Raw genomic sequence first — 27,015 nt, 5'->3', positions numbered from 1 at the left:
GTTGCAGCACTATATCTTGGCTCATGGGTAATTAAGGTAGTACAGCCATTTGAGAAAAACAAAAGCTAGTTCTGATTTAGACTAAAAGCAATACGCAGAAAAGGTCTTATCAAGCCATTTATGGATCTATGCTACATTTTAAACATGAAGTCTCGTCTAAATATAAAGCTCAGTAAATGCTTATTGTGTGTCAATATTGAATGTTCACGTTTAATGTTAACTCTGACGGCAGATATTATGTTGTGACAGGAACTCAGTTCTGGTGTCTTCTGGATATCGTGCCCATTAAGAATGAGAAGGGAGAGGTGGTGCTCTTTCTAGTATCACACAAGGACATAACAGACAACAAGAAAGTCCAAGATGAAGAACAGAGCCCAGAAAGAGGTGAGTGTTGCTACCTTCATGATGGGATTTTCCAGATTCCAGTTAAAAGCAAATTTTTTTTTACTATTAATTATTAATTTACTATTACTATTAATATATACTATTATTGCGTGTGTGTGTATGTATGTGAATATATAATTTAATTTAATTATATATGTTTAATTGTCCCTATTTTTAAGTGTATTTTATTTAATTTTTTTGCTGTCATCTCACTCACAACCCTCACATGAGAAAATTATATTTACAATTCTTTATTAGTATGTAATATTGGTGGATCCCTACTTTTTATGCTCTAGGTCTTTAGTAAACCATCTACAGTATGTACTGGTGGTTTAAAGAACCCAGAAACCAATGCACTGATTCTTGCATTTTTATTTATTTATTTTTTTGCTTGTTAATCCAGTCTCGCAAGTACCTTCAGTAATGAGGGTTACCTTTTAAAATGTACTAAAAACACAGTTGTACTGTTTTGATGAAAAAAGAGAAAAGCAAGAGTCATAATGAGTTAAAAAAATGCTGTATAGTATACAGTAAAGGTAGGTACAGAAGCAATGTGCTATAACAAAGGGAGTATGGTTTCAAAAGGGCAAATTGTCTTTTTATACAGACAGCAACACTTTTAGCCTTCTAAGGGATGCTCTACAAAGCGTATTACAGGATAATTTTGCCTATTCTCCCTTAATTCCACTAATATTCATATGCACACATACCTCGAACACCTGGTCCTGTCAATGTCATACTTAGAAAGCTCATCCTATCCTCTATTTCTCATTCCCTCTCACTTCTTGGCTACTGAATCATGTGTTGTGGATGCTTCGATACAGGCCAGCAGCATCTCATGTGGTGCTCGCTGTTACAGTAATCCTGACACTTCTCCTCCCCAGAGAGAAAGAGAGAGAGAGAGCAGTAGACTGATAAAGAGAGAGAGATGAAAACACACACAAACGACACAGGGAGGGCCGGTAGGAAAGCTTGGCACAGAGGTGTGAAGCTCCCTTTAGTGGCCTGAGCTTGAGCCAAAGCACGGTTACTGTTCATTTGGTTGATGGATGAACATTGTACTGGCACTAGGAATAATAAATCTGGTCAATGATGTCAACTCATTAAAAGTGAATTATTGGAATCACTTAAGAAAAGCGTAATTAGACTTATATAATAAAGGGGAAAAGCCAACAAATTAAATTCAATTAAAAATTAAAAAAAAAGGACAGAATGAGGATTTTGGAAAGAACTAAAAAAAAATATATATATACATTGGAGGATTTGTAAGACATCTAGTTACAAGAAACTGACAGATGGTTCTCTCCAAATTAAAGTCATCAATTAAAACTAAAGCCATCAATTAAAATCAACACTTCAGTCAAGGGTTGGCTGCTGGGAACATGTTAGTTTACATATGAGAAGAGAGCAAATCTCCTCTAATGTCTTTCTGTCAGATAATACAGAACAGATAATACACACTGTTCAAAAGTTTGGGGTCAGTACAATTTTTTACTGAAATTAATATTCTTCTATTCAGCAAGGAAATCAATTAATCAAAAATGAGAGTTAAGACATTTATCATATATAAATGTATATGTATATATTCAAATAAATTATGTTCTTTTTATTTGCAATTGTTTAAAATATAGTTTTTTGTTGTTGTTGTTGTTGTTTTGGAGCTTGAGATGTTTTTGGCGTGAAAAAAAGCAACCAAAACAAAATTTCTCTTTTGTGTTCTATGAACTAAAGCAAATGATACAGGTAGGGAATGGCATGATATTAGAGTAAAATTATGACAGAATTTAGATTTTTGGGTGAACTACTGCTTTAAAAACAAATTATGGCTACTAAGTCACTATGTTACAGAATCAGGCCACCTTTCAAAATATCTCTGAACACCCCTGGTGCATGATAGAATGAGAGTCTGGTAGCCTTTAGAGAGGGAAGAAGAACAAGCACAAACAACCAAATTAGCATATTTTTCCTTTTTAAACAGCTTCAAAAGGCTACAGTTGTCCATTTATAAATGTGGCTGTTTATTTCCCATGGTGTTATCTAGCTGTGTTCACAATTTTTCAAATGAATAAGTGTTGTGTTTTACATTGGATGCATTACTTTTTTGTCATATTTACAAACCCTTGATAAACTAATGAATGCAAATGTAATTTGTATTGAGCAGGCAGCATGCTAATGGATAAATGTAATCGTTCTATTCGTTCAGAAGAATATGGGTGAGAAATTAAGGTAGACTTTTCTAATAACTTCAGTTAAGTAATGATTCAAATCGGTGCTCTTGTTTCACTGATGCGCAGTAAAGCAACATGTGGTATTTTTTTTGTTTTTCTACCTTGATGTTATTTTGTGTTGAGCAAAACAGTTCTGAAATGAAATCAATAAAAATGATATATGGCTGTTCTCTGCTTAGATGTGGAGACGGGGTTGGAGGTGCACAAGGTCACACGGCCACCGGGCTTCAATGCCAACCGGCGGCGCAGTAGAGCTGTGCTTTACCAGCTGTCTGGACACCTGCAGAAACAAGACAAGAGCAAACTCAAGATCAATAATGTAAATCCTTAAACTCTCAGTTACAATGTCTTATGCTATAAACCTGGATTTACCCCTAGCCTGCACCTTCAGCAGTGCAATATTTACACCATTTGCATTGAATATTTAAAGTATTACAGAAGTATAAAATACAACAATGAATTTGTAAAGATAAATAAATAGATAAACAATATTGTGTTCACTTATGAGAAAAAGTCATCAGTGTGGCTTTTCAGGTCATTTACTTCTTCTCAAAGGTATTGGATTATTTAATTAATTGTGACTGAGCAGCACACATCATACTGTTTATGGAAATATTGATTAAAGTTAAAAATGTAACTAAAAATTCATGAAATTTCTGTCTGAACATTTCTATCATTTAGAACATGTTTGGCGAGAAGCCGCCCATCCCAGAGTACAAAGTGGCAGCCATTCAGAAGAGCCGTTTCATTCTTCTCCATTATGGCACCTTCAAAGCTGGCTGGGATTGGCTGATCCTGTTAGCGACCTTTTATGTAGCAGTTACTGTTCCCTACAATGTTTGTTTCACTGTTGTCGGTGGACGGGATGAGGCATCGACCCCTAGAAGTCCACCGAGTGTGAGCGACATCCTTGTGGAAATCCTTTTCATGTTAGGTAAGGCTCAACCTTCAGTGCTATAGTTTTTCGTTTGATCCCATAGCCTACTAATATGTTCAGGTTTGTGTGCTGTGCAGACAGTCTTTTAAATCACAGAGGTAATATACAGCCAGACATCTTTCAATTACTCGGAGCTAGTGAAAAGTTCAAGATGTTACTAAGCAAACATCATTAAAACACATCTAGCAATTATAAAGCCTTAAAAACACGACAGTTCAGCAAATACAAATGCTAGATATGTTTTATATATCAAAAGTAACTCTTCTGAAGGCCCAATTTTTCAAATTCATTTATGAGTAAAGTAAGATTCCTATCTGTAGCTATTGCCATACAGGTTAAGGATATACTCGTATACAAATCCATTAGACAAAACATCATATCTCCAGCCATCACCTTTATATAAGAAATTCACAGTGTGTGGATAAGCTTTTTAGCACTGCTTAAGAGCAGTTAGTGTTTAATGACAGGATCTGTTTCTGCACATTAAACACAATTTCATAATGTAGAAAAAACTATTTGTATCATCAAAACATTTGCAAAGAAGTGCCTAAAGTCATTTACTAAACTGAGCTTCAATTAAGTGCTACTGTATTTGCTGCAATTGCAATTTCCATTAAATAGTATTATAGTCACTACCCAGACCAAACTTGTATAACCTGTCACTGAACGAGGTAATGATTAAAATACAGTTTTCTATGCTTTAATAATAAATTAATATCTGTGTCTTCTATTTTTTTCTTTTTTTCCCTGTGACAGATATTTTGCTAAACTTTCGCACCACATTTGTGAGCACATCAGGCCAGGTGGTGTATGATGGACGATCAATCTGTGTGCATTATGTCACAACCTGGCTCTTCGTGGACCTGATTGCTGCGCTACCTTTTGACTTGTTGTATGCCTTCAATGTCAGCGTGGTAAGTGTTAATTTTGCTCATTTTTATGTCATTTTGAGCCAACTGTTTATTCACAGTTTTAAGTATCTATGTATTTGTGTTTAAATAGTTTTTTAAAGGCACAATATGTACGATTTTTGCATAAAAATATCCAAAAACCACTAGCACAGTGTTATATATTTTGTTCACTTGTGTACTTGCGTTATCCCAAATGATTCCAAAAATGTTTAAATACAGATAAATTTGCAAATTTAGCATCCCTCCTCATTGCGTCGACCTGTCAATTGTGTCATGTCTACGTCGGATTGATTTGCATTGGAGGTAAAGGCGACAACTCCCATCATTCCACGCTCCTTCACAGCGTCATCAAGCTACGCCTTTGTTATTGTTTTGAATATGCGACTTCTATCAGTGAAAACTACATACTGTGCCTTTAATGGGCCTCACACAGAGCTTTGTGGGACACACACACCATATTTTATATGATGCTGGGCATTACATCTTAAATAATTATTAATACTATAATTTCCTTTTGAGCTATGCATTCCATCTCTGTGTGTCTAGTACTTTGGAGTTCATCTGCTGAAGACTGTTCGATTGTTACGGCTTCTACGCTTGCTCCAAAAGCTGGAGCGCTACTCCCAATACAGTGCAGTTGTACTCACATTACTCATGTCGATGTTTGCCTTGCTGGCACATTGGATGGCCTGTGTCTGGTACGTAATCGGGCGCAGCGAGATTGAGAATAACAGCCCTGGTTCCTGGGACATTGGTGAGTATCATATCTACAAACTGTCAACATAGCTGTGTCAATCTTTCAAATTTATTTAAACAGATTCTTTAGGTCAGTTTTTCCCTTGAACTGGCTGAGCTAAAATACAAATTATGATTTTAAAAATATTGAATATCTTTATTAGATGTTTTATGAAACCAGATAATGTAAGTGAAATTAAAAAGTCAACAACAACAAAAGAAAAAAACTGGATGGCAGTTAGGATGTTAGCATAAGTACTGATTCAGATCAGATTTTGTTAGCCTAAATTGGACAGAAACCATCTTATTTATTTTCACATGTGAAAGAGTTCTTTTCACAGTGTCTAATACACAAGGATCGTTATTGAAGATGTCTGTCCACTAACATGCTTATTACTTTGAAAATGTACGATAGCCTCTTCATGTGCCTTACAAAAACACTTCAGATTACAAATGTTTTGGATTTGTGCTTTTTAAAAAAGGTGCAAATTACTTTTCAAATCAGGTACACTGAAAAATAAGCCAGACGTAATGCGTTTTGTTAGAAAGACAGAACATTCTCTTGCTCTTGAACGGCACACCTCTAAAGACCTGATGAGACAGTCTCCGATATAAGACATTATCTTCACATCATTTCAAGTCTAACTCTGAACAAACTTACCTTTTTCACATTTGTTCATGAACAAGTGAATTACTATATCAATTTGACTGGAAATGAACCTCTCTCTCAGTCTCCCATGTGCTGCTCTCCACATGAAAGAGAAAAAAAGACCAGGGGTAAAATAAATGGCTGTAGTGCACAAAAGGGTGTATGATGAAATTGATATGATCTAGACCGCATTTAGTTATGGTCCTCTATTTTGATTAGCCTTTTTTACTGACTGTTTCTGCAGGTTACATAGTTACAGTATCACTGAGTCATTGAATCAATCATTCAACTGATTCGGTCAAAAACATTAATAAATTCAGGAACGTCACTGCAGTGAGACTGCTTTGACCTCAACAAAATAAAAAAAGTAAATCTAAAATGTTTAAAATGTAAGTTACTCAATATTAACATATTGCTTTTACTCACTCGTTTAATAAACAATATCACACTCACGATATCATAATCGTGCTGTTGATCCAGTTACTTACAACAGCACTCATGCCTGTGTGATATTGCTTTAAATTAATTTAAATGAATTCATTAAATTCCTGATACTTGGTGAGATCCATCAGTGGCTTTGGCTAACATTTGGTGTTGTTGTCATACACAAAAGCCTCCTTAAAATATGGGTGTGTCCAACCTATTGGCACAAATTATTTGAGAATTTATTCATAGAAAATCCCCTACAATATGCCCACAGTCTAACACCATCTGTCAATGTCTAATGAAAGCAATTCTGATTAGTCTCAGCATCAGTAGTAACCTCAGGCACATCTGAGCCCTAACTGACCACTATACCACACTGGCTACTGGCCAGCAGTTTAAATTTCATCCACATGTTCTCCTGAAAAGCAAGGATGCTACTTCAGTATCCAGTCTCTGCTGGTGTTGCCAACAATATCACACACCATTCCCTTTTGCCCAGTTTTACATTGGCCAGCCATTAAATATTAAGCACATGAGGCTGTCTTGACACATTTAGTTTTGCTAGTGGAAATGGAACTTTGTAGCATTCTGCACATCAGATGGAATATTTAACACTGAAACACATGACACATCCAATGTGTAATGAGACTCAAATGTTTTACAGTTCGGCTTTCAAATGGTGAATGTAGAATATTGTAAATTTTCTAGATTTACAAAAAGCTGTTTTATATCTGGTGAGTACCAGTCTCAGATTAGCTCATTACATCGATAGTGTTATTGATAGTAATGAAATATTGAAGTAGTTTTGAGTAGTGCTGTCTATCTTTGTTGGAAATGGGGAAATTAAAGAATGTAAATGGATTGGAGTTCTGCTGTATGATGAAAGGTTTCTCTGAGGGTTCTTCCAGGAGCTGATTGAACTCTTGTTGCTCTGCCCCTCTGTCTGTCTTTTTTCTCCATATCACTCACTTCACTGCCCTCACCTCAGCAGAACAGTGTTTTTTTATTTTTAAAGGCTAGCTGCCCGGTAGACCTTGAGAGACTAGAGAGGATTTAAATTGGCTCCAAAAATCCCAGTGTCAAATCAGCAAACTTCTTGATTCTTTCTTAAGTGGTTTGGAAGAGAACACAGATTGCCCACTATTAGAAATAAATTATCCTTTTTAGTCTTGTTATTACAGGAATTTTAATATCCTCTTCTTGCCCATCAGTCTCCCCCATCTTCCTCAACCAACACTGATTCGATAGCCCTCTATTTCTGCTTGAGGATCATGTAAGCTTGAAAGTAAGCTTTCATGTGTACTTGTCCTTTTTTTCCTCCTGCAGTGATTTACAACCCAGTGTAAGCTTTGTTGTCTGAGACAACATTTTTACATACATTAGCAATTTTCTAATCATAGTTTCATCCTAAATAAACAGCAGGATATGTAGAGTATATATCTTTACAGGCTGTTCCATCAGAGGCATTAATGGTATAAATTAATCTTCTGCGATGCTGTTTGCATGTATACATTTGCACTATTCATTTTAAAGGCTGTAAGTATGTCAAGCACGGGTTGATGGCTGTGTTTCACAAAAAATTATGCACTCTGTCATCAAATGCAATTGAATTTTCAAAATCTCAAATGATACAAATGACGTGACAGGAAAGCAGACATAAATCTCTGTGGTATCTGGAGGAACCTCTCACTTACACACCAGCTTCACCCAGTCAACCCAGACACACACACACACACACACACACACACACACACTCACTCGTTGTGTTTTCATGTTTTCTGGGGACTTTCCATAGACATAATTATTTTTTATACGTGTACAAACTGTATATTCTATCCATTAACCCCACCATCACAATTTTACATTTTCAAAAAACATCATTCTGTATTATTTATAAGCTGTTTTCCTCACGTGGACCAAAAATGTCCCAACAAGGATTTTGGATATTGCCATCTTTGTGGGGACATTTTTCCCCCCATAACATAGGGTTTACAAGGACCACACACACGTTTTAAATTTTAAGTTCTGATGCCTTTAAATATAAATTAATATCTATTTTACCTCTACATTGTTGATTGTTGGTAAGTCAATATGAATGCAGCTACTTAAAATATACACGATTTAATCATGGTTGTGAGTCTGGGCCAATTTTAACATTACTTATGAAATAAAAATTTAAATATGTAATCTAGAAAATGTGTTAGGAACATTTAACTAAAATAAAATAGCTGAAGATTTAGTTATTTAAAATATCCACAATGTAGGTCCTTCTTTAAATGCACATTATTCCTGCCAGCTAAAATCAGTACTATATAAAAATGAAACTATTATATGTAATAATATTAAGTATTAAAGCAATTATTTTACTTTGAGATGAGCTCTCATTTGAGATACAGTGGGATACTGCTGGGAATACAATTAGTGTAATGGTGCAATTATAACACTTTGGTGCAATTATAACACTTACCAATTCTTTCTCAATGTAAATATTTAATGGTACTATTACTATTAGTAGTAGTCGAGGTTTTAAATACTTTAAATTTTTTTTTTTTTTTTTTTTTTTTATCTGGTCAATAAGTGATATTGGTTCTGAAAGCATAAGTGAAAGTGAGAGAAATGGGGAAAATTAGAAAGCAGATATCTTGGCCATGGACATCATGAAAGACAATTCTGCCTATTAGCACATGAAAATGTATTACAGACAACAAAGGGAAGACTTTGGATGGTATATGTCAGGAAAGGAATGACCAAGGTTTACTTTTACATTTACATTTATGCATTTGGCAGACGCTTTTATCCAAAGCGACTTGCATTGCAGGGTACACATTTTACATTCTTATCAGTTCTTGATTTCCCTGGGAATTGAACCCATGAACTTGGCGTTGCAAGCGCTAACACTCTACTGTTTGAGATACAGGAAAGCTTAGGAAAGGTTTCTGGTGCATGTGTACATGAGAAAGGTCTTGTAAACTGGAGCTGGTTGCTGTGTAAATGAGAAAAAAACGTGAGTGTTTGTGTATTTGTGAAGTTTTTGTGTGATTGACAACTGCTAGCTAGAGGTTCTCTGGCACTTTTTTTCCCTCTAAATCTTCATTCCCTTTCTTACCTTTCACACTTCTCTCCATCTCCCTTGGGAGTTTTTCTGGTTCTTTCCAAAATATCACTTCTAATGCCACATACTACCTCCAAACTAGAAGCTTACAGACAAACAAGGAGAGAGAGAGAGAGAGAGAAACAAAATACTCTACTTTTATTTCTCTCTCTCTCTCTCTCTCTCTCTCTCTCTCTCTCTCTCTCTCTCTCTTTCCTTGTTTGTCTGTAAGCTTCTAGTTTCAGCCCACTGCTAACCAACTGATGTTCAAAATGCTTCAGGTTCAGCACCATGGACAGGGACAACTGCTCTATATGTGCTCAGTTCTGAGAGTGGCCATGTACCCACTGAAAAACTTAGAGTGCCAAACCAATTGCATTTTGGGTAGTTAGTGCCAAACACAAATGAAAAAAAAAAAAAAACGTCACCAAAACTACAATATTATGAGGATTATAGATAATTTCACTGGCCAAAACAACTGAGTCTGCAAAATAGTAAATGTAAAAGTGTCTTGTCTTATATTTTCTCTTCTTCTTTCTAATAGGCTGGTTGCATGAGCTGGGTAAACGTCTGGGCACCCCCTATTTCCTGTCCCCTCTTGCATCCCTCATTCCTGATTCACTGCGCCCCACCATCTTGGATGGATTGGTGGTCAATTCAAGTCATGGAAGCAGCACTGATTTAGTGGGACATGAGTCTGTGTGGAACTCGAGCCAATGGAACACAACAGGAGCGGGGCCGGTGGGCACTTCAAATGCCGGACAGACTGCAGCCGTATTGGGAGGTGGGCCCTCGATTCGGAGTTCATATGTGACGTCCCTGTACTTCGCTTTAAGCAGTCTGACCAGCGTAGGTTTTGGCAATGTCTCAGCCAATACTGACTCAGAGAAGATCTTCTCTATCTGCACCATGCTGATTGGAGGTAATTGCAAGAGAACACAGATACATGTTCTTAAATGATTGTGAGGTTTGGATTTATAATGTTTCACTACAGAGATGTGCCAATAACCCTTTCCAAATATTGATAATTTAATCTTTTGATACTTGAAATTAAGTGTTTTTTTTTCTTGATCAGCTTAAAATATATATATACTGTGCACTACTGTTTAAAAGTTTGGGTTGGTAAGATATTTTTTAAATGAATTTGAATATTATAAAAATTTAAAAATGTTATTTATTCCTGTGATGCAAAATTCTGAAACTAATTTTCAGCAGTCATTGCTCCATTCTTCAGTGTCACCTTATCTTTCAGAAATCATTGTAATATAGTGATTTGGTGCTCATTTAAAAATGTATTGCTGCTTAATATTGTTTTGTGAAAACAATTTTCAGAATTTTTTATTACTTTTTCAAAAAAAAAATCTACCGGAGGCAAATCTACTTTTATTTTGTGTGTGCAAAAATAAAAAAGAAGAATTAGGGATAATCAATGAATTCTGATGAATTTACTGGTATTTTGTGAATATTAAGTAATTATGTGATCAATAAAAAAGTGAATATTCTGATTATGAGTACTTTAAAATGTAATGTAATCTAATTACAAGTATTTAATTTTTGGAATCTGATTATATAATCCAGATTACATATAATCAGTTACTATCCAGCACTGACCATCATTTGACTACTATAGAAACTTTAAACATATTTCTAGAAACATGACTGTTGAGTGCATATTTGTATAATAGTCCTGCAATTACCTATTTATGCCAATGGCCAACATTCAGGATGTCTCACTGCATGTTGCATTGATTGTTTCATTGCAAAACAAGGGATTTGATTCAGTCTGTATTTGTTTGTACGGTTCAAAACTTAATGTTGGCATATTTGTGTGGACTAACTTGACCGCTAGGATTTGAATGCCACAGAAATGGAGCTACTTGTTATCTGCTGGGACAGCTGTAATGATTTTTGTGGCTGCATGTGCCCCATGTGGATTCGAGGGTGATGTTGTGAAAGTGGACTGAATTTTAAGGCATGTCCTCTGGGCCATGAAGAGAGAGACACAGGCTTCATTGCACTTAAGAGGGGCAAATGGCTGAATGAAAAAGGCTGGTTGAATCCATGCACACTCACATACATGCACACTGAATCAATCTGTCACCCAATCCTAACACTAAGGGCCATTACTGTCACAGCCAGCTGACAGCTGGGCTCCTAACCACACACAGAGATCATACACACAGAGGGTATTTGGGGAACACTGATATGCCTTAGACTAAAAATTACCATAATTATGTCAAACGACTGAGCATTATATTAACCAGACAACAATATGATCTCCACCACTCAACCCAGAGGAAATATTTCTCAGAGTATGCATTTTCATAGCTTAAGCTTGCTAAGATTAGCTTGGTTTAGCTTTCTTACCTTAGACTTAAAATCAACATGGAATCAAAAGACAATTCTTGTTTTTAGGGGCCAAGCACCGAAGGTGCGGAGGCACCTATTGAAATCGTTGGCGTTCTTATTATTCTTCTTCCGCTTCTTCCGCTCTGGAAGTCTGTGGCAGCCCATAGAACCGCTTGCGGGAAAGTTATGAAATTTGGCACACTGATAGAGGACAGTCTGATCTTGAATACTGTGCAAACTAATTTTACTTAGTGCTTGCAAAAACAGACTTAAGGCTGTATCTCTGCAACGCTTTATCGTATTCAGACCAAACTTGGTATATGTCATCACAAGCATGACTTGAGGCTACTTGCTGCGTTTCAATGCAGCGCCACCTACTGGTCCGGAGATACGACAAATGGCTATTTTGGCTTATAACATCTGAACGTTTTGTCCAAAAATCATAAAAGTGGTCTCGTTAGATTCAGGGCGTCATGCCGAGTCGACTGACCATATAGACAATTTTAGGCGTCAGCCATTTTGAATTTTGTACCAAAATGCTGCATTTTATGAACGCATGATCGTTTTGAAACTCGGTATGGGTCATCAGTACGATGCCCTGAAGGAGCCTGATAAGTTTCCAGTGCCACCTAGTGGTAAAATTAACTCTGGGTGTGGTTGACTTATTTTCACGGGGCTCATCTCCTTAGGTTCCTGAATCCTTGCCGAGTCCAACGATATCAAACATGCTAGGTTTCGCCTTACGGTTTGTGTAGAGTTGTGATTTAGCACTTTAAAAACATTTGCCAATATCTTCGAAACCGTTTGACCAATCGAGACGAAACCACCGTAGGAAGTTTGGAAACATAGGTTGTTGGCTAAATACTAATGCCCAAATGACAAAATATTAATAGTAAGTGGCAAGAAAATGCAAACAAAGTCAGGTATGGGTCATTTTATATGGGTTTAAACATAGAAATGTCTATAACTCCAAAATGAAATGAGATATTATCACCAAATTTGACACACACACACACACACACACACACATGTATGGGCTCACTATGAGGACACATAAAAAATGGTGGGATTGTGCCTCTTGTTGGCGCTATAATAGAACAAAACATGAAATTGCCATTGACTTCAATACAGTATTGTGATATAAAATGCTATACTTAACGAATACATTGGTGTAACATTAAGAAACTCTGTATGTGCCATCGGCACCATTCCTTGAAGGTAGTCAAAAGATTTTGATTCATTCATATAATCTCACTGCTGTATTGGAGGAACAATTCAGCAAGATAACTCATTTGTCCTTGCTACAGGAATCAGGTGATTGAACCAGGATTTAATAGCTCATATTAATTTTGTAGCCATATTTGCCCCTATTTTAAGATTTTCATAGATTTCAGCACAAACCTCATCCAAGCACTCAAAAGGCACATAACCCAGGTGCAGCCACTTACTCTAAGCACTGTTCTCAAACAGAAGAGCAGCGTGCAATTTCCGCAATATGTAGACTTCAATTTGCACTCCATGAGTACTCTCCAGTCCTTCTTGATTGTTTACACTCATGTTGGCAAAGTTCACGATGTTAAATAAATAGATGATACAGAGTTTGGTGGTGGAGTGAAAGTAGTTACGCTGAACAGAATATATGCAGAGGAAAAAGTAAACACTGAAAAGATTAACAAAACGGATTGAGCTGCAAACCAGCATGCTGTCCACTGACAATGAGATAAACAATAGAGGAGAAAACAGGCTGGAGCAAGATACTAAAACTTTCTCACTATATGACTAAATGAAAATAAATGCCTTTCCGATATGTGATGGGAAAAGGGAGTAGAGCAAGTTCTGCAAAAGGCGGATTCGAACCTCGGGTCGATTTGCGTCAAAACTTACTACCACGTGCCTTTTTGGTACTGTTGATGAGCCAGCGTCTTCTGAACTTTGTTACCAGACGTCAGTGGGTGAAGTTAGTGTAAATAGCCTCTGCCAACAAGTTGAGCAGAGTGCACATGCTTCCGAGTTAATAAAAAACTCTGGATCAAACCCAGAACACAACGTTTATATTGAGCGTTGTGAGCCTGCTGAACCTGAGCTAAATCAGGATGGATTTGCAGGGTTTTGTCAACTCTAAACCTACACTGAAACACAGAGTTTGTTTAACTAGCTTCATACAAAAGGACACTTAAAATCCATCTCTGGTTATATCGGGTGAATCCAGTCACATGTGGAGATCACAAAGATTGGAGATTGCATTTGTGGCATAAACATGAATGCATTCTGATGCACAGCAGGTGAATGACTGTCCATTGCAATGGAATAATGGTTTGCAATTGTGTTAGATAGGTGTAATAAACACCATGTGTAAATGGCAATCTGCCTCTGGGGCAATTTATATGACAGTGTTTTCAACTATAAATGGAAAACTTTTTCTGCATTTTGGCCATTAATTTACATGACAATGCTGATTTGGAGGCCTGAAAACACAAACTTTTTAAAACGATAACGATATCATCTCTGTGTAAACTACAAAAATGCTAATTGGTGAAAACTGTGACGTCATGCGCATGCTTATTACGTGTTCAGTATATAGGCGCATACTGTTTCTTTACAAAGTGACAACATGGCGGATGTAGTACGTCCGGATTACATTCATACTACACACATTCATTCTATATAGAACATACTTTTTTAACGGTCTCAAAGTAAGTTCAAATTCAAATGTAGTACCTACTCAGACAGTAAACAATTTTGGACACACCGAATGTCATGGTTAAAATGCATTAAATAATCCCCTGAAATGTTTGTTTGTTGTGTGTCTCCCACCAGCACTCATGCATGCCGCAGTCTTTGGTAACGTGACAGCCATTATCCAGCGGATGTACTCACGGCGCTCGCTCTATCACACTCGAACCAAAGACCTCAAAGACTTCATCCGCGTGCATCGGCTGCCCAAGGCTCTCGCACAGCGCATGCTGGAGTGCTTTCAGACGACGTGGTCTGTCAACAACGGCATCGATGTCAGCGAGGTAGGACTTTAAAAAAACTTTCAATAATCTGTGCGCGGACACATAAATACATTGTCAAAACAAGTTCAGAATTTATAAATAATTTTACTATGAGTGTGGACAGTGTGTGCAGTCATGTGGGTGTTATATTTGAAGGAAGTCTTTTTTGAAGATGTAGCTGTATGAGATCTGCTGTTCTTATCTACTCATTGAACACTTGGGTTTTCTTGGTTTCTGGTTGCCAAGAGTACGAATATCTTTTTTGTTTTTTCAGATAACAGTTAGTGAAAGAGTTGTTTAACATTTAGACATTTTTGATGATCTTCAACCTCAGGAAGACAAACTATTGTACAAGTTGTGGGTTTGCCGTTGTTCTGTTGCCAAAGTTTTGACAATTTTTTTATTTTGTGTGTAATTGTCTAGCAATAAACATTAGATCAACATCAAAATTAAATGTTTATAAAATGAATAAATATTAAATTGGATTTGTAAGGAATGATGACCTTGAAATGTACTATATTTGTGGAAAGTGCCTCTTCTGAAGTGCACTTATTTCAAGGCAATAAGCACAATTAATTCAATATTCCATGACTTCCAGCAGAAAATGTTACCATTTACAGAGAATGCATTTTGCATTCATCATTTCTCTATATGAATGTTACGCTTCTTAATAGGAAAAGCTGGATCTCCCATTGACCTGTAGCATTTAAAAATATAGGAAAACTAATAAACACTTGGAATTAAATATCATGCTCATAGTATTATATTTTATGCAAATTCTAGCTTCTCTATGCAACAGTTGGCTCCAATCCGCATTGCATATTATTGGGCTTCTTGATATTAATGATGTGATTTGATGCATCTCTCTAAGATTAGAGCGTATTATCCTTTTCTATTCCTTTTTCATTTCACCATGCTCTCTTACTATCTCCCATTCTGTTTCACAATCCCTCATCTCTTTTATCATTTGCTTTATTTTCTCTTTCACTATCTCATCCATATCTGTTGTGCTCATTAACAAGAGATTCCATCTTACATTCACAATGTATTTAATGAGTCCAATTAAAAACACTTGTTACATAACTCATAACCCACTCTCTCTGCTTTGATATCCAATGTAATATCCCATTAAAGTCCAAGAAGAAGACTGATCTACAGTTTCTTTGCTACAGTTGTTTTTTTGATAATCAAACGTAAAAAAAAAAAAAAAAAAAATGTTTTTAAGAATGACAAATGTACTCTTAAAAAAATATCTTTGTCATTTCCAAGCTTCTGAAGGACTTCCCAGATGAACTGCGGGCTGACATTGCCATGCACCTGAATAAAGAGCTGCTTCAGCTGCCTCTGTTTGAATCGGCCAGTCGAGGGTGTCTGCGCTCTCTGTCGCTCATTATCAAAACCTCTTTCTGTGCTCCTGGGGAGTTCCTTATTCGCCAAGGTGACGCTCTGCAAGCCATATACTTTGTCTGCTCGGGCTCCATGGAAGTGCTTAAGGACAACACTGTGCTGGCTATACTGGGTGAGATTACACACAAACATTATATATACACACACAATCGGCCTCAATGAGGAAACGAGCAAAAAAAAATTGTGTAAATTTTACAAAAAAAAAAACCACATTGTGACCACTGTGACTATTTACATAATGATGTAATGAAAGTTTTGCGCAGAAATTTCCTCTGGTTGTGTTTAAGAAATGCTTGTTTTTAATAGATGACGTCCCAAATGTTCTTTTGAACTGTTTAACAAGAATTGTATATTGCATTTAAAACAAGTTTAAAACAAGTCAGCCTGCTCAAATAAACAGATTGCAATTCCATTTGGTGCCACTAGTGGCGCTAAAAATACACACATTTTATAAGTACTTATTTAATAAAAGTGGTAACCAGGTAAAACCTTTGAAATTAAAACAAAACAATTACATTCAGACTCAAATGTCATTTGTAACACTACAGCTATAGTGCTAAGACATTTCTGGGTGTCAGGCAAGCTGGCTTTTATATTATAATTTCACAGCAATTTCAAAACCCATTTAAATTTCTCCTACCTGTCACTATTAATTGTGCTTCCTCTGTGAGATTGAGACAGGCCAATACAATAAAAACTGCCCACACACGCACACATACCGTCCATTAATATCATTGTATCATTTATGACACAACTCAGACATTATAAATGAGCTAAATAATGACTCTTTTAAAGCACCTCATCAAACAAACACACACTCACTTGCTCAGCGGATCTCATCCTCCCACTATCTGTAGTTCTCATTGTTTTGAGGGAGGATTCCCATATAATTTTCAAGTCTATTGAACAGTAACTATCCCCTCCCCCCTTTACACGGGCACAATCGGTGCATTGGCTTCATTTTCTCATTAATTGTCTTCCTTTATTATGCATATTAATGCATAAATTATCTGTGAGATTCAGCTACTGTTGATGATGTGGATATCTACGGTTTCTTACATGACATGCCAAAACATACAAGCTCAGTTCCAAAATCTAGAGAGGTGCCTGCTTAGGCAACTACCTTCTAAAGGTGCGGTCACATTTACTGTTTTTGTAAATGTATTCTGTATTCAGTCGGAATAAAGTAATTTCAATAGGAATCTGTTTCAAGCAAGGGTGAAAAAGTTCCACATGCAGATTTTGCTTGCAAGTTGGTCAAGCGAATTTGTCATGTTGACCAACAGAAAGATGCTTGGTTTGAAATGGCATTCTGTGTTCATTTCTACACTGTTGACAATGGACCTTTTTGCCGTGAAATTATGCTGATATTTCGCTAATGTGACCTCATCTAAAGGCAACATTCTAACTGAAATGAAACGTCATAAGATATGGACCTAAATTATCAAAGATTTTATTTCAGGATGTAAATTTTACAACACAATATTTTTTTAATCATCCAAATAGCATTCAAATCAAACATGTAATTAACATAATATTAAAATGAACTGCACATGCCCAGCAATATGCAAAATTATTAACATGTTCATAACACAAAGTGCTCTTAGCACAAAGTGCACCGGAGTTTCGACTCACACTTAGTTGAAAACGTTAACAGGTTAACAAGCTAACAACACAGTACTCTATAGAGCATTTATAATCTGTGTTTCTCGACTGGTCCGGCACCTTGAAAGGATTTTTTCACTGAGCTCATGGTAATGCATTCTGAGATTGCCTTCTTAGACAAAACAAGATATCTTAGAAGGCAGAATAATTTTGTCTACCTTTTGGATTACTATGATCCCTTAAAAATTATTTCTCTGTTGGCAGCTTTCATAACAGCATCTGATACCTACAAATTTTCCCCATGAGCTATATGTTGCTTTTGAGCAATTGACTGACCTAAGAGCGTCCTTCGCCAATAGCTGGTTGAAATATGAAGCCTGCATCCTGATGTTACCTTGTGGTTTCATGCCATAAGAGACATTAGAAATCCAGCTCACATGTACTTGAGTCTGTGATTGCTATTCCATGCACAGTGTCTGTAGTTTCCACACTTACTTTCGCATTACTAACATTCTCTCCAGTCCTGTACTTTAAAGTTTATGTGAAGGGAAATGCTGGCACACAAACATAACACTACAGCATAATGTGCATATCTGCAGGCAGATCTAGTATAGCCAATCGAATTTGAGTCAATCGATAGCGTGAGTTAACAGAGATATTTTCTGTTTAAAATTTGGAAATGTGTGAATATCACTGCACTGCACTAGAAAAGGTCAGTGCTTTTTATGGTATTGTAGTGCTTAATGAGCTGGGCAGGCAGCCCAGATGTGAAACCATAAGAATGCATGATTTTGTGACCTATGTGTCACTTAGCCTACTGGTTGCTGCAATAACCACCCTGTAAGTTACTTTTTTCTAACAAATAGCAATAGAATCAGAAATAACGTCAGCATAAATGTCTTCTTTCTTCTGCAAATCTAGTGATATTACACAATGCACCCTGATGACGTCTACTGGCTAAACATTAAAACTTTCAATTAGGCTGAAATGCAAAAATATACAGTTCATTTAACACATGCTGAGCCCTATAAAACCTGTAATGTATTGGCAGGGATTTGAGAATAATAGTTTTAGATATTATTATTATTATTATTATTTAGATATGATTAATATAACTATCGATTTTTAACTAGATTAAAATAGTTTAGATTAGATTTGAAGCCAACATAGATAATGCCTGCTGGAGAAAAGTCAAGTCACCTTCATTTAGCACTTTTAACAATATGGACTGTTTAAAAGCAGCTTTACAGTGATAATAGGAAATTAAAGTAACAGAGATTGTTTTGGCTTTACAGCAGCTCTAGGATAAAGTTATTGTCCAGCTAAAGTTAGTTTTGATCGATTCACTTCCGTTGCAAATATACAAAAAAAAAAAAAGTTATTAACTTGCACAACACCGTTCTAACAGAAAACCCTTAACGCGCTCCGACCCGCTCATCCACAGAATTATTTATCGCTTCCGAGTAGCCATGTGAACCAGAAATATTTTGACAACATTTTATCTGTACAGAGGTAAAGGGAAGGAGAAGGGGGCCTTCATAGGGGAGAGACTAGTTGAAACTTCAGGACTGCGTTGTCGTCGTGTCCAGGCGCAGGTCCTTCATCAGATCTGGATACGGCCTGGATCCGGCGGACTGCGGTAAACCTCAGGATGAACAGAGAGACTTATATTAGCGTAGACGCCATTGTTGTTATGATGTAACGAGTACATCAGGATTTACGGGGAGTGTTCTCGGTTCCGGCTGACCTAATCTATGCAGCCTAACATTGAATTACAGAAGTTTATGTGTTATGTGTATGCTAGGTCAAAGAGATGTGTTTTTAGTCTAGATCTGAACTGACAGAGTGTGTCTGCTTCCCGGACAATGTTAGGAAGACATTCTTGTGATATTCTTGTGACAACTAGCCCCGGTCTATATTAAAATTGTATGATTTCATTAACAAAAAAAAATCTGTGCCTCATGTTTTATAAATGTAACACATTGCTAAAATTGTGAAACAACGTCTGAATTGAAAACAGATTAAAAAAATATGGCTCTGAAAATGGTCTCAACAACAGATACATACATCAGTGATAAAATGCCTTTGCTGATATCCTTAATGGCTTGTAATTATGAGCTGAATTTACATAGGACCTTTCAATGTCATGCAGCGCGAATCAATTCGCTTCAATCCCATAGATAAAAACATAATAATTAAAACACATACGTAATAGGAATGATAGGAAAGAAAAGCATGTAAACAGATGCAAATTGAAAAAAGAAAAAGAAAAGAAAAGCTTGTGGTTTTATTTTAAATAGCAATCATTGTTAGAAATAGATTTTGTTTATGGGTAATTTAATAAAACGGTGCTTACCTTTCTGCTTTCTGCCTTTACATAGCTTAAAGGCCCTTCAAAAATCCTGATGGGAAGCTTTTAGAAGTATGATAACAGCAGGCGAAACTGCCTTCGGACTGCCAGCAGTGGGAATAACAAGCTCCTAACCTAAATGTGAATGATAGCTAAAATACATATTTACATATGCACTTTTTTTTTGCTTTAAAGGAAATGGTTCACCCAAAAATTAATTTTGTCATTATATACTTTCATGTCGTTTCTACAAAGCCCCGCACGACATGCAGACAAAAAAAAAAAAAGGATAGGATATATATGATTAAGAATTTGTACACTCATTTTAGTTAAATCGTGGGCACGGATTAAGAATTCATTCCTACGACTTAATTAGTTCTCTCGTTTTAGTAATCCGTAGTCATGTTGAACTAATTTGTTCCCACGTTTTGATTCAACTAAAACAAGGGAACAAATTATTACAACGTGGCCATGAACGAGGGGGCAAATAATTATAGTGTGCGCACTATTTACTTAAAACGAGGAAACTAATTAGTAAAACGTGCTGAAGAAGGCTATTAGTAAGTTGTGAGAACAAATTGTTAATTTGTGGCCACAGTATACATATTTTTTTCCCCACGCGTCATGTGTGGGGATCCGTACCTTCAAAACCAAATGTTAAATTTTTTTTTATAAATTGTAGGATAAGGTTTTGTCTTAAAGATGATGCAAATGTCAAAAGAATATGTATTTTAGATTTGGAGACTGTGCACAATGTTTGTTGCTGCCATATACAGTATGAGTCTTAATCTTTGGGGTTTTCTTACACATGCACACAAGGAGAACCTCCTTCATTTCTTCATAATCCAAGGATTGTTTTCATAATCATTATCTTATGTGATGCACCAGACCGTAGGGGCCAATGTTATTGGCAATTGCTGTGCTGTTTGAGATGTAACATCAATGCAGCTCTGTCTCAGACATCGTCTGTTTGCCTTTGAGGGTATTAGGTGCCTCCTGTTTTTTTTAACTGGAAGACAACAGCTGTGAGCATTGATGGACGATGAAACTTTTACTGTGTTTTTCTTCTTTTATCTGAGCATGGACCAGTTGGACCATACATATTTGTTGGACTACGGATAATGATTTGTTCTAGATTATGCGATATGTAGAAGATAGCAAGCATTATTTATATATAACATTTATTTACATGGTTCCTTAAATGCTGCTTCAGACCAAAGGGCAAAAAAACAAAATTGTTTCAGATGTTACAGTTTTCCCATCATAAATAAACTATTTGTCATACATTGCCTACAGTTAATCTGGAAATAAAGGCTCTCAAAAGGTCACAATAAACGATGAGCCGAGCTCTCGCTGAGCTAAAGGTTCCTGTGTGTGTGTGTGGCTCTCTTTATCTCCAAATGCCTGGACTCTATTGCTCTGATCAATCAAATATTGGCGTGCTGCTAGGCCACATCCATCTCTCTCTCAAACACTAAATAATTGATGGCTAATGCCTTATTAATGTACTTTGACTATTAATACAGGCTGACACATAAAGGCAAGAGCCATAGATCTCAACACACATGGAAAATAATGTAGGAGGGATTGAATCAAGGAATGAGAAAAGGAACATGCAGTAAGAGGGAATAAACGCATCAAGACACACTTCCTTCTCTCTGCGCACTAGACAGCATTTACATGATGCCATTGGGTATAACATATATTGTCATATATAAATCTCACACTTCCAGTTTCATTACAGTGTGAATGGACCATTAGAACATAAGATACATAACCCATATTTAGGCCTAAATTTTAAACTTATGTATTTTAATTGCAAATAAAATTTTCATCCATTTGATTTACACAGTTTTAACATTAACTAAAAATCCATATGTGATGCACATATGTCAGTCATGAAACGAGCAACAAGATTTCTGCTCTAAAAAAAAAATCATGGCATAGTTTATCATCAACGATTTTTAAATTTGCATTTATTCAAATAGTTTGGAATCAGCATAAATCTGTTCATCGTGAAAACAATTAAATGTATTAGTATAAAAACAAATTATTTACATTGTTACTTTTGGAACAGAAATAGATAGAAATAGAAAATTGGATTTATTTATGATAATTATAAACCTGATTACTTTGTATTTAAAACACATTTAGTTTATTAGCACTATTACAAAAATCTTACTTGTTTCATTTATGTATGACTGACAAATATGCATCACATTAAGTTTATTGTAAAACTGTATTCCAAATTCCAATTTTAAATGGAATTAAAATACATAGATCATAAATTTATGCGTAAATATTATTTGAGTGAAGACTTGTCTTCAAAGGAGGAGGAAATGCAGAGCTGTGAATGAATGCACACATGAATGCATGTTTACTCACTGTCATCAAGAGACTGTTCGGAGGATGTGCGTTTGATGTTGAAAACACACCACCTGCACACACGCAAAGTAATGGCACTTTCCTGTGGCGTTATCGATCTGACAGCTTGACCCGGGGATTCACGGGGGCTCTGGAGAACACTGGAGAGAGGGAGAATAAGAGACAGACAGACAGGAAAACAGAGAGACAGCAGGAGAGAGAGAGAGAGAGAGAGAGAGAGCAAATTGGCAATGACTGATAAAAAATGAAGCATGAAATGCAAGCGAATGATTAGTCAAGACAGACAGCAATAAACACTTATTCTCAGAACCAGACCAATATATACACACACAGACGTCCCTGAGCTGCAGTTGGAGTGGGAGTGATCGTCTTAATTAAAGTTGTGATATGAAATGGCTTCCTCCACCTAGACTCATGTCACCTTGCAATGAGATTACACTTGTTATTGCACTGTAGAGCTGCAGTCTGTCGGGGCTGTGATGAGAACGAGAGACTGAATCAGAAAGAAAGAGTAGAACGCAAATATATAAAGACAAGGAAAGGAGGAAGCAAAAAGTTGGAGAGAGAGATTCCTGTTAAGGCCCTGTCACATGACTGACGTCAATGTTGCTTGATGCATTGAACTATGGATTGAAGCTTCAGCTACAGTCTATCCCTTAATGCTGCAATGCATGCTAGTCAAGCTCTATAACATGGAGGCCAAAGTTCAAACAATTTCAACTTTGACCCCATTTCCAGCTGACCTTTTAAAGCGCAGTCAATAATTACCGTCAGTGTATGATTCATACATGCTTTTGGCTCTCTAATGAGGTCTTCTAGAGACCAAAGCAACCAATAATAATTATAATATAGACACCTAATATGGACACCTAATATAACATGGCTGTATCCATCTTCTTCCGGTTTGGGGAACTTCCACTCAAAAAGTCTAAAACAAATAATTTCAAATCATATGGTTGCTCTACAAATAATCCTTATCAGCCAGTTTGACTGAATTTGCTTCGTTTTATTTTCAGACGTCAGAAGAATACCATAACGCTTGGTATTTTGCTGCGTTCTTTTCCTCCTGATTATTATTTTATATATATATTATTATATATATTTTTTCTTTGTATTCTGCTGTAACAGTATGAAAAAAGACAACGGTCTGTGCTCCCAATTTACTTTACAAAATATCCCATTCACTGTAAGGCACAAAGAAGTAGTAATTTGTTAATGCTTTTACACTTTCTTGTTTAATGTTCAATGGTTAAAGGTTGAGTAGAATAATCTCACTTCCTTGTACCCAGTTAAAAAAATAATAATTATTGCATTCATAGAGAAGGGCTTTCACTGATTGTTTACAGTTTAATGGAAGTTACTCTCATTATTTGCACAATTAATTTTTTTGTTTAACCATTTTGCTTCCACATTTCTTCCAAGGTGAGGTGTATCAAATATGTATTATATGTAGAAATACATTGTATAGAATTTTTTTATTTTTTTTAAAATATATACATGAAGATCAGTCACAAGTGTATTTCTACTTTACTATATATTTTTTTATATGTTCTATACTTTTAATTAATATGTAGCTTGCAAATAGAAATTTGGTGAATTACATGGCTTCTTTTGAAAGGTTGTCAATGGACAATTTAAAAAATATATATTTTATTATTATTTAATATTTTTACAATATCCACATCAATCAAAACAACCAATGTGTTGCACATAAATCAAAAACAAAATAATAAAAATGATAAAAAAAAAAAAAGGTTTACTCGCATGGGGAAGCAGAAGAGAACAAGGGGTAAAAGAGCAACAAAAAGATAGAGAATGAGAGAAAAAAGTGCTTTTGCCAGCCGAATGAAAAAATATAAAACAATCTGCTGTAATTGGGCTCTGACATGTTATCTTACAGATGAGATATGTTGAGCTTTTGTAAACATGACAGTAGAAACAGTATGCAAACACACGCACACATATACACACACGGCACATGCATTTTTACCACACCTGCTTACTTGATGAAGGATGCACATATGGTCCACCACCCATCGCTCTCCTAGTGCTGCTGAACTCAGTTGCATCCACTGTGTGCCTTCCCAGAATGCACTGCTTTAACACTTCAGCACACTTCAGAATTTGTCACTGCTTTCACAGTCCCTTTGCACCAAACAAGAACATATTTTTAGCCTCTATGCTGCCTTGTGTGCCCCTCCTGAGTCTCATTTTCAAACCTAGAACAGAAACTTTTTTTTTTTTGCTTATAATTTTAGCATCTAAATTTGATTGACATTCTTAGCTTTTTTGTATACTTGTCTCTACACATTTACACAATATATTGGCAAGATGCTTATGCAACTTTGATTGCGTACTTATGAATGCTACATGACAATGCCTGTTTAAGCCACATCAGAACCTTGAAATATGCTTGTTACAACTGCAAACTGCAAAGTGTCCAAAAACCTAGAATAGACATTTTTACTGTTCAAAGTGGGAAAAAATATATTATTCCAATATTGGCCTATTGAGTACAATTAATACAGATGAGATGATTCAAAAAAATAATAATTTTGGCCAATATCGATACAGCCACAATATATTCTAATCCAAAGGATAAGTTTGTTAACTAAAATTAAATACACTAACAAATTCATTTATATATGCTTTTCTCAAATAGGAAAAGGGGACCTGATCGGCTCGGACTCGCTGACAAAAGAGCAGGTGATCAAGACCAACGCAAACGTGAAAGCTCTGACATATTGCGACCTGCAGTACATCAGCCTGAAAGGACTGCGAGAGGTGCTGCGCCTCTATCCTGAATACGCCCAGAAATTTGTCAGCGAAATTCAGCACGATCTCACCTATAACCTGCGGGAGGGCAGTGGAGCTGACGTGAGTGATGCTTGCAAGCACACATGACGGTATAATGGGAAAAGAGCAACAATCTTTCGATTCTACATATATGACTGTAAAGGTCAAGGAGTGTGTGCATACAATAGAGCTTTTTTTAGCCTGAATCATGTGCATGAGGGACTGTGGCAATTACCTTGAAAGTACAGGTCAGGAGTCGATACATCGCCTCGGATTGGATTATCAATATTGTACGGTTGTGCTGTGGAGCTGATATGAGTCCTATAAATAGTGCCTCATTCAAATAGACAAACATAATGCAGTCACCTTCGTGAACATGTATTATGGTTCATATTCTCTGCTGTATCAATTTTGCTTCAGATTTTTATCATAAAATAGAAACACGTTATCTATAATAAGAATATAGAGCTATAAATAGGAGTGTATAAATTAATAATTGTCATCATTTACTCACCCTCATGTTGTTCCAAACTTGTCTAATACAGAATATAAAACATTTTTAGAAATGTTTTTTTTTTGTCCATACAATGGAAATCAGTGGTAACCATAACAGTTTAGTTACGGATATTTCTCAAAATTGCTTTCTGCAAAAGACAGAGTAATACAGGTTTGAAACGACATGAGGTTGAGTAAAGGATAATACAAATTTCATATTTGGGTGAACGATTCTTTAAATTTAGATGGTATATCTCAGATAAACTGGTCTTGGAGGAATTTGATGAGAAATGTATGAGTTCATAATGTGATCTCTGCCTTTTGATTGCAGAATTTGGTATCTTGACAAATTTGAGCAGTTTGAGACTATTTCTTATAGATTTCTAGAGAAAAATTCAAGATTGTTGTTTTTTTATCTCTGGATAACAAAATCTGATAAGCAAGAGACTTCTTACATTAGAAGTGTTTTTCTTACATTAGAGAATATAATTCCATTGCTGATAAATATTAAGGTGACGCTCATGAACAGACAATTTTGCTAAATGACAGAAATGTCTCTCTTGTTTCTGTACTCCTGTATTTGGTGTTGTTTGATAAACACCATAGCGAATACAAAAATCTCAATGGCTGTTTCATAGTGTAAATACTGTTTGACTTCTCCATGACAATTGAATTAGAAAGAGAAAGTTACGCATTTTAAACATTACAATCCTCATGATAACATTCGTTAACTTTACAATAAGCGATGCCATAGAAATATACAGTGACCGCAAAAATGGAAGTTCAGACACTATTCTAAAGATGGCTGCGCGCTTGTTTCTCTAGCGCTTAAGGTCTATAAGCATCACCTACAATCAGACTAAACTAGCATGTTCATTCAGATCGCCTGCTATTTTTTATGTATTGTTCTGAACAGACAAATCTCACGCAAAAATCTGAATTTTCAGGCAGAACATTTGTGTTGGTGTCAACAAGTCATTTATGAATAAAAAAAATTAATATGAATAAAAACGCAAAAAAAATTTGTTCCACTTCCACAAGCCCAGTTGACCATAGTGATTTTGTGCATGTATAGTTCAGAGTTACTCAATGAATTCATGAGCCATGACCTACAGACTGGAGGTATGTGTGTGTAACGCTGCATTACCCACATCCACAACCAGCAGAATACAAAATGGTTCCCCATCTGCTGTCTTTGGCACATTCTTTAAGTCAGTGTCCTTTCCCTGACTTGGATAAAGCCGCCACCCCCCTCATCTTCAGGATGCACA

The 27,015-nt window shown here is 36.1% G+C and overlaps 1 protein-coding gene across 1 annotated transcript in view; it reads left to right on the top strand.

The window, feature by feature from the left end:
- Positions 1 to 27,015, top strand: part of kcnh3 (potassium voltage-gated channel, subfamily H (eag-related), member 3) — a 111,743-nt gene that overhangs the window by 76,825 nt on the left and 7,903 nt on the right. Inside the window, exons 3-11 of the mRNA XM_084122838.1 lie at positions 250 to 384; positions 2,792 to 2,931; positions 3,294 to 3,546; positions 4,306 to 4,463; positions 5,007 to 5,214; positions 9,906 to 10,283; positions 14,528 to 14,727; positions 15,976 to 16,225; positions 25,116 to 25,330. Coding sequence (XP_083978964.1) covers positions 250 to 384; positions 2,792 to 2,931; positions 3,294 to 3,546; positions 4,306 to 4,463; positions 5,007 to 5,214; positions 9,906 to 10,283; positions 14,528 to 14,727; positions 15,976 to 16,225; positions 25,116 to 25,330 — 1,937 coding nt within the window. The remainder of the gene's footprint in view (positions 1 to 249; positions 385 to 2,791; positions 2,932 to 3,293; positions 3,547 to 4,305; positions 4,464 to 5,006; positions 5,215 to 9,905; positions 10,284 to 14,527; positions 14,728 to 15,975; positions 16,226 to 25,115; positions 25,331 to 27,015) is intronic.

This window comes from Abramis brama (genome assembly GCF_963993115.1).
Source record: "Abramis brama genome assembly, chromosome: 8".
NCBI lineage: Eukaryota > Metazoa > Chordata > Actinopteri > Cypriniformes > Leuciscidae > Abramis > Abramis brama.
Note: the sequence above shows the minus strand (reverse complement) of the source record. Positions and strands in the feature narration are given on the sequence as shown.